This window comes from Apus apus, chromosome 14, assembly GCF_020740795.1.
Source record: "Apus apus isolate bApuApu2 chromosome 14, bApuApu2.pri.cur, whole genome shotgun sequence".
In the NCBI taxonomy this organism is placed as follows: domain Eukaryota; kingdom Metazoa; phylum Chordata; class Aves; order Apodiformes; family Apodidae; genus Apus; species Apus apus.
Genome location: NC_067295.1, coordinates 16423721 through 16438037, shown reverse-complemented (window position 1 = coordinate 16438037; position 14317 = coordinate 16423721). Strand labels below are relative to the sequence as shown.

Genomic DNA, 14317 nt, shown 5'->3' with positions numbered 1-14317 from the left:
CTGTGAGGCAGGAGCAGGAGCAGCAGCAGTACAGAAGGAGCAGGAGCAGGGCTGGGGACCCGCTGGTGCTTCTGCATTAGCTTTACATTAATTGCTTTGAACACCCCCTGTGTCCTGCCTGCTGCTGTTTTCTGTGGAAAGTTCAGCTCTGTTAACTTTGGCTGGGGCTCACCACTATTTTTAGGAGCTTTTAAAAACACCCAGGGAAGTGCCTGACTATATTCTGCTGGGTCAGGAAGGGATCTTTGCTGAAGGGAGAAATACTAAAGGAGATAAAAATAAATAAACCCCACTCCTGTCTGATTCCCTTCCTTCACACTCTGTCTCCATGCCACAGGGTGAATGTGACCAGAGTGGGATGGCAAAGGGGCTTTAAAGTGCTGATCCTGTGGGACCACCATGCAGCAAAGACCCATCTGGGACCAGCGGTGGGGCCAGAGGCCACCTCAGTGTCCACTGAGTTCTGACCTTCACCCTCAGGCACTGCTCCTTCCAGCTGGGTCCTTCTGGCCTGTCTCCCCCAGTGCCTGGGTGTGCCTTTTGTAAAACTGGTGGCTTTTCCCCCCACTTGCTCTGGTGCCAGCCTGGGGAGGTAGGTGCTGACAGCCCAGAGCTGGTCTCCAGTGGGGCCTGTGAACCCCATCCCAGGTCAGTGCCAGGGAACACAGGTGCCCGTGGCTGGGCTGGATGGGCAAGAGCACACGCTGGAACAGGGAGGGCTCCAGGCCAATTGGCACCCAGGACCAGGATGGCTCTGAGCCCTGAGGGCATCTCCAGGGGCTGAGCTGGGACATCCTACCATGTTCCCCCCAAGCATGTGGATTTTGCACAAGCTTTGGGGCAGATGCCATTGAGGTGGTAAGGACTGAGCCCTCTCAAAAGCTGTCCTGTACTAAATTACAAACCTCTGCTAAAAAACCCAGAGGTGGTTTTTATTCCCAGAGGAGGTGGCTGCTTGGCTTTCCTTTCAACTGAGAAAGCAAAGCATCCTCTCTCCTGGCTTCCCCTTTAGGATGAGCTGATCCAGGCTGCCTAAAATGGCTCAGCCTTTACTATGCAGCCAGGAGAATTTAAGGTTGAAAAATGAGTATTTGGCAAAGCTCCTATCAGCTGGAGCTTTGCCAGCACCCTGGACACCGAGGCATAGCCCGACTGCTTGGCCCAAGACTCCAAATGCTGCCTCTGCTCTCAGGTCCACCAGACCCCATCCCAGCAGCGAGAGGGATCACTGGATGGCACAGGGACCTGCCAGTTCCCCTTATCCATCCCACCAGACCCTGTTCCAGCAGTGACAGGGATCCTCAGATGGCACAGAGAACTGCTGCCTCCCCCCATCCATCCCACAGGCAGTCCGGCGTTCCCAGTGGTACTTACTGGAAGGGATGGCAAAAGGGGGCACGGAGGCTTGGGGGGGTCCCCAGCCCTTCATGTTGTAGGCAGACACCTGGACGTAGTATGCTGTGCCCTGTGAGAAGGGAAGCCATACTTAGTGCATCAGAACCTCTCCCAGCTTGGCATGTGAGGGAAGGAGGATCCCCCTGTAGCCCAGTACACCATGAAGAGTACTAAACTAGGAGCCCACACCCTGGGTTGCTGGGTCTGACCTCCCCCAGCTGTACAAAGCTCTTGTTATCAGGCACCAGAGAATCCCCACATCCCATCTGGCTGGTTTTGTGGGGAGGCAGAGGAAAGAAAGTACAATGCAAATGCCCCTTGCCAGGAGATGCTCCAGTCCCAAAGACATGAGGCTTCCACAGCCTGGAGGGTTGGGGTGCTGCTGCCTTCCTGCAAGGGTCCAGTCCCCAGAGAGAAGGAGCTGGCCCAACAGTGTCAAGGGCTTGTGGCAGATTAAAGTGATTAAAGGCCTCTGATTAAAGCTCAGTCAAGCTGCCAGATGTTACAAGGCCTCCAGGCACTCATGAAGGTGGACAGGAGCCTGTGAGGCAGCTCTGAAAGCATGATGGATGGGCTCAGGCTGGCTCCTTTCCACAGCAGCTCCAGGCTGCCCTCGAGCCCTGCCCTGCCTGCACCAGGGCAGCCCTCCTGCTCCCACAGCAGCTCCGGGGCTCCCGCACTGCCCCCATGGCCAAGCCCCTCTAACTGCATCAAGAGCTTTCCCCACTCCTGGAGCCAAGAGTCCCTGCCTGTCCTGGAGCTTTGGTGCTGCACCCGTTCCAGCATTCCACTGTATTCCCATCCCAAGCTCCATCCTGCCACAGTCCAGATCCCACTGCAGCCCCCATCTTGCCACGGTTCCCATCCTGGCGTGGTCCCCATCCTGCCATGGTCCTCATCCCACCCCACTGACCCCCACCAGGCCAATGTTTGCCAAGGACAGGCTGGCAGCCCCCAGGGAGGGGACAGGTGACAGGCAGCGTGTCCCCTGTGATTCTCAGGGAGATAAAACAGTGGGAAGCTGCTGCCCCAGCCAGCCTGTGACCTTCTGAGCTCCTGGAGATGGGGACAGGGCTGGTCCCCCTCTCCAGTGAGCGCCAGGCTGGTGCAGGGGGTTGGTCTGTGCAGGCGGCAAAGAACGAGCCAGTGATTTACTGCCCAGGGTGGAGACAGGAGCGGGGTGGGGGACAGGGGATAAATCAGGCGTGGGATGAATGGCCCTGTTCTGCCTGCCACTCGAGAGTCCCCAGGCACCTCGTGCAGGGGGTTTCCCCCTGGCCAGGGCAGCCACAGCCATGCAGGGACAGACAGATGCCTCTCCCAGGCTGTGCTGAGCACCACCATGGCACAATCCTGTTCCTCTGGATTGAAATGATGCCCCAGCCCCTCCCCTCAGCACTGCAGGGAACGACCCCATGCACAGTGGCCAGAGGCTTTTCCCAGCTGTGGGTTCTCCCCCTGAGCCCAGACCCCCCCGGGAGACCCCAAGAGCTCACCGACACCAGCCCCTGGATTGTGTAGTGCAGGTTCTTCAGCTTGTCGATGATGGCCTCCCCCAGCAGCGGCAAGAAGGTGGGAGAGCAGCTCCACTCCACTGGAAGGAGAGAGCCCAAGGTGCCCTTAGGCCCCAGAGTAGGGCTGGGCTACCAGGGCTGGCAGCAGCCCAGCAGGGCCAGCAGAACAGCAACAGAACTGGAGGAGCAGAGTGACAGCAGAGGAGAGGGGAAGCCATGGTTGGGGGACAGCACAGGGAGTCATGGTCCTCCTCACCCAGCCGTGTCAGGCAGGGTCAGTGCCCTAAAATGATGGGTCAGGAGTTCGGGATGGATTAAATCCTCCCAGAAGCCAAAAATAAGTGGCTAAAGGGTGAGGGAATGGCAGGACAGCAAAGGACAGCAGGATGAGGGGGTGGCAAATAAGTGACACCCTGCTTTTTGCCTTGGTGCAGGACAGTGTTTTGATCCAGCTCAGACTGTCTGGGTGGTGGCTGGGCTCTCCAGCATGTGGACCTGACTCCTCCTGTACTTGAGCACAAAGGTGGCTTGATGGGAGCTCAGCAGCACTGGCCATGTCCCTGGCATGCTGGTGTGATATGGAGTGAGTTTCCCAGCACATCCACTGACACACCTAAGGTGCCTGTCATGGCTGCATGTCCCCTGCACTGCTGTGGGGACCCTGGTCCTTACCTTTGTACTTGGTGACAACGGCTGAGTTGACGCTCAGGGGCTCCCGAAAGGTCACCTGCACTGAGGAGCTGCTGGCCACCGAGAGGTGGACATTGGTGGGGGCATCTGGCACTCCTGGGGACAGAGAGCACAGGGACCATTACAGTGAGGACAGTCACTCTGAACCCCTCAGTGTCCCTCCTGGGCCTCCCCCCATGCCCTGGGGCATGTCCCTGAGCACTCACCCCCCTGTGCACCCAACACACAGGGCATAAAGCCCTGGCTACAGGGTGTGGGGATCCTTTGATGGACCATGCACAGCCTGGAGCTCACATGGCCCTGCTCCTCCCCCAGCTCAGGGGCTGCCCCCCAGACCCTGCTATGGGCACTCACGGGCATGCTCAAACCCTGCCTTCATGCGCTTGTAAAGCCTGTATCTCCACTCCCAGGCCTTGAGCTGCTTCTCCTTCTCGGAGCAGTCGGTGTTGGGCGCCTCGTTCACCACCTGCGCCGTCAGCTCGTTGACGCGCTGCTCTGCTTCCCGCACCAGCGTGGAGACGTGCAGCGAGCGGCTCTCCAGGCTCACGACTGTGGGGCCACGGGTCCCAGGAGAGAAGAGAAGGCAGTTAGGGCAAGCCCTGGCTCTGTTGGCACCATGTCCCCACCCCGAGACCCCGTCCTCCCCTCTGTGTCCTGCTCTCAGACTCCGCTCACGGCTCCACTCAAGTCCCAGCTACAGCCCACACCAGCTTCTCAGAGCCCAGTTGACCTCCTCCCCACCCAGCCCCTGCTCCTGGGGTGCCTCACTCCACCAGGCTGGAGATTCAGGTGATGGGCATGGCAGGGCTCCTCAGCACTGACTCACAGTGCGGGCTCTCCTTTGCTCCTGCTTGGAGCAGGGCCCTGGCGATGGGAGCGTTGTTGGTCATGATGGCAATGTCCAGGGGCAGCAGCCCCTCACTGTTGGGGGTGTTAAGGTCCAGCTCCTCAGGGCTGTACTGCTTCAGCAGCTCCTGGACTCTGTCTAGGTCCTGCAGCTCCACAGCCTCAAAGAGGGCAGCATTGCTCTGGAACTGGACAGAGAGAGACTGGTTGGCTGAGCATCAGGCACCCTTCTTCCCACCCACCCAACACCCCAGCCCTTCACCAATGTTCCGCAAACCCAGAGAGGGGGGGCTTCCCTGGTCCCAGGGGCTCAGGAGCACCAGCTCTTTGCAGACACAGCCAGATGAAGCTGAGCAAACACCAGGACCATCCCCACCCACAGCTTCCACCCAGACATCAACATTGCCCATGCATGGACCCTCCATCCCCATCTTCCCAGCTGTGGTGGTGCTGGATGGAGCCAGAGGGCACTGACCAGGTAGGACTTGCGGAGCTTCTCCTTCTCGGCCCGTCCCACCAGGCTGCCCTCATCGAAGGACGTGTAGTTGACGCGGAATTTCCCCGACAGGTTTCGGTAGAGCCTCTTGGCCGCGTTGGGCGAGGAAGGGCCCGGAGGCTTCCTGGCCTGTGCCAGCTGCAGGTCCCGCATCTGCTGCGTCATTTTAGGGGAGGATGACCTGGGAGAAGGCAAGGAGGTGTGGGGAGATGAAGCATGGGAGGAGATGCCAGAAAGGGAGCGCTGGGACCAGGGCATGAGGCAGGAGAGGCAGAGCAGTGCTGGGGCAACACTGATACCAGTGGCTGCTCCGTGAATGCTGGTGCCAGCAGTGCCCTCATCCACTCGCCATCATTTGGCCAGTCCGTTCCTCCTTCCCATTGCTGCTGTGAGCCCTGTGGAAGTCCTGAGGAGCTCATACAAACCCTGTGGGTGAGACACTTCCTTCTGGCCCAACTGGGCCAGTCTAGCCCCACACTGTCATCCAGCTGGGATGCCCCAAGCAACCTCAGGCTGCTCAGCTCTGCATCCTGTCTCCATTCATGACACCAGCAAACCCTCTCCTTGCTCCCAGTCTCTACCACTCAGCTCCTACCTGGGGTTGTCCAGACAGCTTGAGCAGTGGGGGCTGCAGGGACCAACATCCCCCACCCACCATGCAGTTAGTTTGGGATGGCCTTGCACACCCCCTCCACACCCATCATTCTAGCAGGAATCTGTCTCCTGTGCTTATCACCATTCCTCAGCCCTCTTTGGAACGTGACTTTCCTTGGGGTCTTTATTCCAGCAAAGGGCACCCTCTGAAAGGAATGTGGAAGCAGGGAAGGCACAAAAGGCATTGAGAAAACATCAGGTCCTGATGGGGACCAGTGACCCCCAGTCTCCTGCTCACCAACAGTCCCAGGCTCCACAGCTGCTCCTCACCTTGTCTCTCCACAACGATTAAGCTGCCAAACCTTTTCTCCACACTGCTTTTGATTTCTACCTTAAATAACCATGATAAACATGTATGAGTCCCTAGGAATCCTGGCACCTTTTCTTGGCTTCCCAGAGGGGGAGCTGCCCCTCTCCCTCTAGCTGTGACCCTCATGTCCCCACAAAGACCTCATCCTCAGGGTGGCCTGGCTGCTGTGTGGGACTATTGCCCATTCACAGCACCGAGGGCTTTCACTAGTGTCAAACATCCCATTCCCTCCTTGCCACAGCCCATGGCACAGTGCTCAGACAAGGAGCATCACTGAGCACCACTACACTAAACACAGTTTCTCCCAGTTTTGACCTCATACCCCTGTGTATAAGGTCAGATATTTAAGGACAAGGTCTTCCTCCTATCACTTTATTTGTTTAAATATCAAATGTAATAAAAAAAAAACCATGACAGTTGTCTAAAAGATCATGTCAAAATGCTACTGCAAAGATGGGCCTGGGATGATGATGTTTATAAAGCCCTCATCAGGAGGCAGGATATTAATAACAACCTCGAGATGTGCTCTTTATCACCCTGATTTCAGATGAAGAGGCACAGTGGGCTGCAAAAGTCCTGCAATGATCGCCCCTTTTATAGCTGTGATATTTAAAAGCAGAAAATGATGGGGAGGTTGGTTTCTGTTGATCACTCATCTCACTGGCTTCAGCCTGTGGATTTGGAGGCCTGGAGTGTGGCCCCAGCCACAGTGTCAAGTTGCTGCCCTGGATTCCTCCAGGGATGTGGGTTATCTGAATGCAGGGCTTTACCAACCAGACAGAGGACACCAACTGTGTGGGCTTCAGGTGGCAAGACATCCCTAAGCCACCCTGCAGAGGCCAGTGAGATGCACATAGCTGGATCCTGCTGGTTCTGGTGGGGAGGAAGCGGAGAAGCTCTTTGCCAGGAGGGCATCACCTGTGGAAGGGAATGCAGGGAAGGGCTGGAGAACCAGCCCTGGGCTCACGGGGACCTACTCAGCTCTGGACACAGAGTCCTCAGCTTACAGCTGTGCCAGCCTGAGCACATCGCGTTTCATCATGGACATGGAGCAGCTCCTGGCATGGCCAGCGCTGAAATCTCCTCACGCCAAGGGGAGCACACAGCACATACAAGCCTCTACAGGTGACAAATACAAGACCCCAGATATCAAAAGAGCAGAAAAGCATCAAGCAGCTCTGCTGTCACTGTTAGACAGAAATCAAGAGAAAGAAGCCACTCATTCCTGTGCAAGAGAGGCACCCAGGAAGGCAGGTCCTGACCCATGTACCAAGCCCAAGAAGCAAAGTGCTATCTCACATACCCAGGAAAGAGAAATAACCAACTCGAGACACTCTCCAGCAAAACCTTGCCTGTTCTTTTCTGTATAAGAGCTCCTCACTGCCCAGGTCCTCTCCCCACCCCAGCTGCTGCTTGGAGGTGAAGAGCTTTTCTAGAACACTCCTCAACAAGGTGCCCAGTTCCCCTATGGTTCCCTTTCATCCAAGGAGGCAACAATGATCTTCCGTAACAGCAAAGAAGGGAAGACCCCAAAAGCACCCCTCTGGAAGCTGGGTTAGACCCTGTTGTAACACATCCTGGCTTCATGCATGCCTGCAAAATCAAGGTTTAAAAAGAGGAGTGGTGCTTTGGAGCAAAAGCACTTTCTTCTGCCAATTAAAATATATGGCAAATGATCCAGTACAGGTTGGCTGCACAGCTTGGAGGAAGTTCTCTGAGAGATGCTAGAAACAGAGGCGACACAGAGAAATTTCTCACTATTTTCCCTCATCTGTTTTGCTTTTAATGAGAAGTAAAGAGACGGAAATTATTCAGCGCTCAGGAGTGAACATCTATCTATATTAAACTGGCTGCCCCGGAGATAAAAGAGTTTCCTGCCCTGTGGTTATGAGTCATCTGGCCTCAGCGAAATACTCTTGATTTATCTAGAGCTAAACTTTGCAGGAGCAACTGATAGCTGAAAACAACACCCACAGATGTCGTGCCCTCAAGGTAGGAGCAACCAACTGCCAGCTGGCCCTGAAGGCAAAGCTTCATCCTGTGGGGAGAGGTGGGAGGAGGTCCCACCTCCTCTGCCTGTAGAGCCTCAGTGCAGCCCAGATAACTTTATCTCAACCATAATCAGTTCTTGTCACTAATTATTTACCTATCTACTGCAAAGAGGGCGGCAGGGGATGGCAGCTTTGCCAGCCCCAGCCATGGGATATGTTTGCAGCCATCAGGGAGGTGGGATGAACCATCTGGGTGGTTCACCCTAAGTGGGGCTGCAATGTCACAAACCCGTGTACCAGCCAACTCCGTGGAAGAGGCTGAAGTTCTGCTAAGGGATGAGTTAGAGCTGGCCAGGCCCAGCTTATGAAACCAATGTAAATGAGGAATTTTTTTTTGAAGGCACGTGAAGATGGATGAGCAAAAGACAACTTCATTTTAGTTCATTTTATCCCTCCTTCTGCAACAAGCACAAGCAAATCCACTGGGTAGTTTATAAGGTTGTGGTTTCTGCATATTCTAGCTTTTAATGTTTCCAGTACTGCAGATCTTGGCCTAGTAAACAGTGTTAATAATGGTTGTAATTATATGATTTTAAGTGCATTTTGTTTAAGGGCGTAGCCTCTCCCAGCCTCCAGCAGAGAAGCAGCCAATGTCAGCCAGGGATGTCCTGTCCTGCTGGTGGAGCCTGGACATGGGGCTGACTGGAAGGAGCCCCACTGCCCCAAAGCCCCAGGAGCCAGCTGTCCTGCCCCAAGCACCCACAGGAGCAGCCCATACTGGGCACCCATAGCACAGATGTGCAAACCCCAGGGGGAACATGCACCATGTCCTCTCTGTCACCACCACTCCCATCTCAGGGACTGGAGGCACCAGGACAGGCAGACAATGACCATTCTGCCTGGAGGTCACCAGACTAGATATAAGGAAGCAAGTTTTACAATGACATGGTGAAGCACTGGCCCAGGTTACCCAGAGAGGTGGTAGAAGCCTCATCCCTGGAAACATTCAGTCAGGTTGGATGAGACTCTGAGAAACCTCATGTAGTTGAAGATGTCCCTGCTCGCTGCTGGGGGGATTGGACTAGGTGGCTTTTAAAGGCCCTTTCCAACCCAAATCATTCTGTGATTCTATGAGGTGGCTGGTGGGGTGCACTGTGGTCGTCCCACAGCACTTCCCACCAGTGGGAGCCCAAGCTGTGACAACACTCATGGGCATGCGATGCTGCTGCTGGTGGCAACAGCCTTCCAGCAAAAACCCCGGGCTGCCCACTCCCTGCCACCCCCTAGGCTGGCTGTGGAAGGGGTGAGCTCATGAGTGTCTGCCTGTGCTGGCAGTGGGAGGGCAGGCTCCAGCCCACAGTGGCAGACATGAGCTCAGTGCCACATGTGCTTGGGGTCAGCAGGGGTGGCCGTCACTTTGGGAAGCTGCTCCCTGCCATCTGCAGCCTGATGCAGCAGAGGCAGAAGCCATGGGGCTCTGTGTGCAAGAAAAAGGGAGCTTGAAAGGTGGAAGATGAAAGAGTGTTAGAGCTTTGAAAGGATGAGAAAGCTTGGGGCAGGGAGGAGGAGAAAGACTGGGTCCTTGCAGAGCTCATCGCAGCCTTGTGGCACTGTGGATGTCCTTGGTACCTTAGCACAAGGTGCCAGGGATGCTTTCCTGAACCACGTTCCGATTCAGTTCACTGGGTTATAGAATCATCAAATGTCAGGCTGGTTTGGGTTGGAAGGGACCTTAAAGACCATCTCGTTCCATGGGCAGGGACACCTCTCACTAGACCAGGTTGCTCCAAGCCCCAACCAACCTGCCCTTGAATACTTCCAGGGATGGGGCAGCCACAGCTTCCCTGGGCAACCTGGGACAGCATCTGGAAATACTTTTTTCCTGATGTCTAAACTAAATCTCCCCCTCTTCCAGTTTAAAAGCCATTATCTCTTGTCCCATCATTCCATGCCCTTGTAAAAACTCTCTCCCCAGTAGAGAGTAGCCCTCTGTAGCCCCTTCAGGCACTGAAGGAGCTCTAAGTTCTCCCTGGAGCCTTCTCTTCTCCAGGCTGAACACCCCAACTCTCCCAGCCTGTCACCATAGCAGAGCTGCTCCAGCCCTCTGATAGTCCTTGTGGCCTCCTCTGGACTTACTTAAACAGGTCCATGTCCTTGTCTTGGGGATTTCAGAGCTGGACACAGCACTGCAGTACACAGTACTCATTTTATCAAAAAAAAATGCACAGGAAAAGGACAGGAGAAGCCTAAGCATCAGATATCAGGGACAGCCACCACAACTCAGACCAAACTGGGATCTTGCATCAGCTGGGGAGATCAACATCTAAGCTGCTTCCAAGGAAATCAGAGCACGGGGTCTTTCCTCGTCTGAGCACACTGGGCCCAACCTCTCCACTAGGACCAGGCTCACACTTGGCCCACACAGGAGACAAAATCACACGCTATGGCCACAATAACTCAGTTCCCAAATCCTCCACAGCAGAGTCCAGTTGATCTCCTAACACACAGAGGAGCCCCTTTGCTCATGGGAACACGACTCAGAAGGGCAGGGTCCAGCTGCTGATGCACTCACGTTTTCCTCTCGTTTTGCCCAAGCAATTTTTCAGGACTGGGGATCCAAAACGGATCATGAGTAGGGAGCCCTTCCAAAAGAGTGGGATTTCATAACCCACCCCAAGGCACACTAGGATGAAGTTCTGTGCTTCACATCCCCGCAAGGCAGGGCTCCCGGGAACAGCCTGCACACCATTTACCCATCATGAGGCATATGGACCTCAAAGGTATTTAAATATTGTGCAGTGACCTGGCTGTGCAAAGACAGAGCAAAACACTCCTGCTCCATGGAAACATCTGCGTGCCTGGAAAAATGCACTTACTTATTGAAACCTGGGTCCAGGGAAAGGCACCAAACCAGATCCAGGGCTTTGTTTGTTTGTTTCCTACAGATTTTCTCTTTTTTTCCCCACTTGGCAAACCCACTGGGGTTTTTTTTTGAATGGAGCCGAAGCGAGCATGTCTCTTTTGTTCAGCAATAACAACTAACTTATATAGATCCTGCTCCTGCCAGGACATTTTTGTTGGAGCTCCAGAAGCCCAACGCTATTAGCCCGATTAGCTCGGGGGAGCTCAGTGTGGTGCAAGGCCAGGAGTTGCTGCACAGCCCCTGGCTCGGGCCAGAATCTCCTGAGCATCAGGCAGGAGTTTGGTGATGGCAGTGTGGCTGCATGTCGGGTTTGCTATCTCCATACTGGGCATGACATGGTGCACACCTTGAGGAGCTCATGAGCCAAGGCAGCAGAGAGTGGACCTCATGGCCAGGCATCATGGCATGGCATTGGGTTTGAAAGCCAACTGTCAGAAGCTTGGAGAATAAGCTGGAGAAGGGCAGATCCTGGGTGGGATCAGCCTCATTCCACCAGCACTCAAAGCCCTGCACCTCTGCAGGGAAAGAGGTGGAGGAGCCTGCAGGAGCATGAGGAAGTCAGCATCACACTCGCTGTCCAGGCTCTTCCCAAGTCAGGAGGCTTTTGCATCCCGAGGGGAATGCTGGTGCTGGGTGTGCAGTGTTTGCAGCGTGAGGTGAGAACAGAGGGACCAACCCTTGCTGAGCTGCTTGAGGGGCCATGCCAGTGGGAAGAACATGGGCTGGAGGCCATGTCCCACATCTCAAGGCCATGTCCACCTGAGGCACAGCCATGGCCCTGGAGCTGCACAGCAGGGAAAAGCCTGCCCTAAGGCTCACCCTGCTGCACCTCCCTCCAAAATCACAGCCTTTTGGTTTGGGAGAGATGGAGATTGTGGGACTCCAGGAGAGCTCTGGAGCCAACCAAATAGATCACTTGCTGACAGTCTGCAGAGGCCTCCCATAAAACACCCTGTTTCTGCAGGCCCAGCAGCACATTTGGAGGAAGAAAGGAGAAGAGACGCTTAAGCAAATTCTGCTGCACCACGATGATGTTACTGCCTCTCTACTTTCTTCTTCTTTCCTTTCCCTTTCCCTTTTTCCTTTCCTTTCCTTTTTCCTTTCCTTTCCTTTCCTTTCCTTTCCTTTCCTTTCCTTTCCTTTCCTTTCCTTTCCTTTCCTTTCCTTTCCTTTCCTTTCCTTTCCTCTTTCCTTTCCTTTCCCTCTCCTCTCCTCTCCTCTCCCCTTTTCTTTCTTTTCTTCTTTTCCTTTTCTCTTTTCTCTTTCTTTTCTTTTCTCTTCTTTTCTCCTTTTCTTTTCTTTTCTTTTCTTTTCTTTTCTTTTCTTTTCTTTTCTTTTCTTTTCTTTTCTTTTCTTTTCTTTTCTTTTCTTTTCTTTTCTTTTCTTTACTTTTCTTTTTTCTTTTCCTTTCTTTTTTCTTTTCCATCCCGATCAGAGCTTTTAAATGAGCCCAGAAGGAGCCTGTAGCTCAACCCCATTAAAATATGACCAAGATCAGACGTTCAGCTCCTTGGTTCCCTGTGACAGCTGCCACCAGGGCCACACAGCTGCCACACACAGCGCAGTCACACTGTGGCACTGTCCCGGCTGTGCCCACATACACGTGTCCCCTGGGCAGCCGCTGCCCTGGCAGCACACACAGCTTTGCCAGGACACGTCACCTCAGTGACCATGCTAAGGGACAGGGTGCAGTGGCTGGCTCTCCAGCCAAGGCGGGTGACACTGGCAGTGCCACCAGCCCGTGGGCACCAGCCCTGAGCTGCTGGGGGGGCAGCGCTGGCACAGCCTGGCCCTGGGCAGCCCGTGGCATCCCTCCAGGGGGGGCAAGCAGAAAATCCCAGAGGTTCACATGGCTCCATCTGCAGACCCGTGTCAGGAAGCAGATGCTGGAGGGGGGGATGCAATGTTCATGTCAGGGCCTCGACTCTGCACCCAGCCCAGCTCTGCTGGCTTCCCTTTTTTCCCAAGGATTTGCCCCAGCAGAGCTCCTGTCCCGCCCTGCCTGCAGGCTGGCACGGGGAAAATCTGCTTTTGTGCTACCAAATTTCCATGGGGATGGAGCTAAACAGGGGTGTGTGTTCCAGAACAAGGAGGTCCCTGCCTGAAGGGGCTCAGCAGCTCCTGCTCAGGGTGCACATTCCCCTGCCCCCAGCACCGCTTGTCCCCAGGGCACCTTCCAGAACCCAAAGCCCCCGCTGCCCCTCAGCACAGGCACCGGGGTGGCAGAGCTGCCCTCCAGAGCCGTGCCCAGCCCTGGGCTCTCACCCCCCAGCTGGGGCAAACCCTCCTCCCTGCACTCCCCACCATGCCAGCCTTTAATTGCTGCTTGACATTAAGTATCCGAGCAAGGAAGTCTTGGGTAAACGTCCTTGCTATGGGAACACGCAGTGCTGAGTCTCTTTAATTACATTGTTTTTGTTTGGCTTTTTTTATTAGTTGTGCTGCGGCTTCCCCTCCCTGACGGGCCAGAGAAGAGCACGCTAAATATGGCTGGGTTGAACGGCGGCCGTGAAACCCGAGCCGCGGCACCAGACTGGCTGGACGCGGCGCGTCCCGGGTTACGCCGGACACGCATTCCAGCTCCTGCCCCGGCCCGGCACCCGCCGGGGGAGCAGCTCAGAGCACGACCACCTCGCTCCGCAACACCTCTGCACCCTCTTCATCCTCACCCCACGAAACCCTGCATGGGAATGCAGCCCAACCCTTGCACCCCACGGTCCCCAAGCTGCCCCCTCTCCCTCAGCCCCGACACTTCTGCCCCAGTTGCCATCTGGCCTCGTCTTCCAGCATCCCCATCCCTTGTGGGCCCCATCCCAAAGTGCCCAGTCCCACACCTGCTCAGCCCACCTCCGGGCTGCCCCTCGGGGCCCAAGAGCCCTCTTCCCACTGGCCAATGTCACTTTCATCTTCCTCTGCCCCCCTTGTTATTCTAAAGGCATTCCAGAGGATGCTGTCAGGCTTGGATGTGGTTTGGTTGGGTTGTTTGTTTTCGTACTGGAGGTTTTATGATCGCATTGGGAACGAGCCCTAATTGAGCTGCAATTTGAATTGCAGTCCGTGGGTATTTGTTTCATTTTTGGAAGGACTCAAACGGCAACGCAGCTTAGGCTGGAGAACGCATTTGGTTTTAACTGGAACCTGATGGAGACAGGATGGAGTGGGACAGGCTGCCCCATACGCCCTGACCAGAGCTCCTGGGGAAGCCCTGTGAGACCACCCTGGCACCAGATACTCCAGGGCAGCAAGAGGCAGCACTGGGGGTGACCACAGGCCTGGGACCACCTGAAAACCCTGTGGCTGAGGGGCAGGAGGAACACGGAGCCTGTCCTGCAGTGCTGGAAGTCGTGTGCAGCCCTGGAGCCAGCCTGCTCGGGGTTTGCGGCTGCCCTGCAGACCCTTTTGCCCTGCAAAGCTCTTTTGTGCCCTGGAAACCTCTTCTGTGATCTACAGACCTCTTCTGTGTCATGAAAAGGCCTGTGCCCTGCAAACCACTGCCCT

At 55.2% G+C, this 14317-nt stretch overlaps 1 protein-coding gene across 5 annotated transcripts in view; it reads right to left on the bottom strand.

Annotated features, from left to right (window-relative positions):
* Nucleotides 1-14317, bottom strand: part of LOC127390480 (ankyrin repeat and fibronectin type-III domain-containing protein 1-like) — a 248294-nt gene that overhangs the window by 10508 nt on the left and 223469 nt on the right. For all 5 annotated transcript variants that reach the window (XM_051632188.1, XM_051632189.1, XM_051632190.1 and 2 more), the window contains 6 exons: nt 4921-5122; nt 4426-4633; nt 3954-4148; nt 3582-3695; nt 2892-2989; nt 1375-1465 (listed from right to left, as the gene is read on the bottom strand). In XM_051632188.1, coding sequence (XP_051488148.1) covers nt 1375-1465; nt 2892-2989; nt 3582-3695; nt 3954-4148; nt 4426-4633; nt 4921-5122 — 908 coding nt within the window. The remainder of the gene's footprint in view (nt 1-1374; nt 1466-2891; nt 2990-3581; nt 3696-3953; nt 4149-4425; nt 4634-4920; nt 5123-14317) is intronic.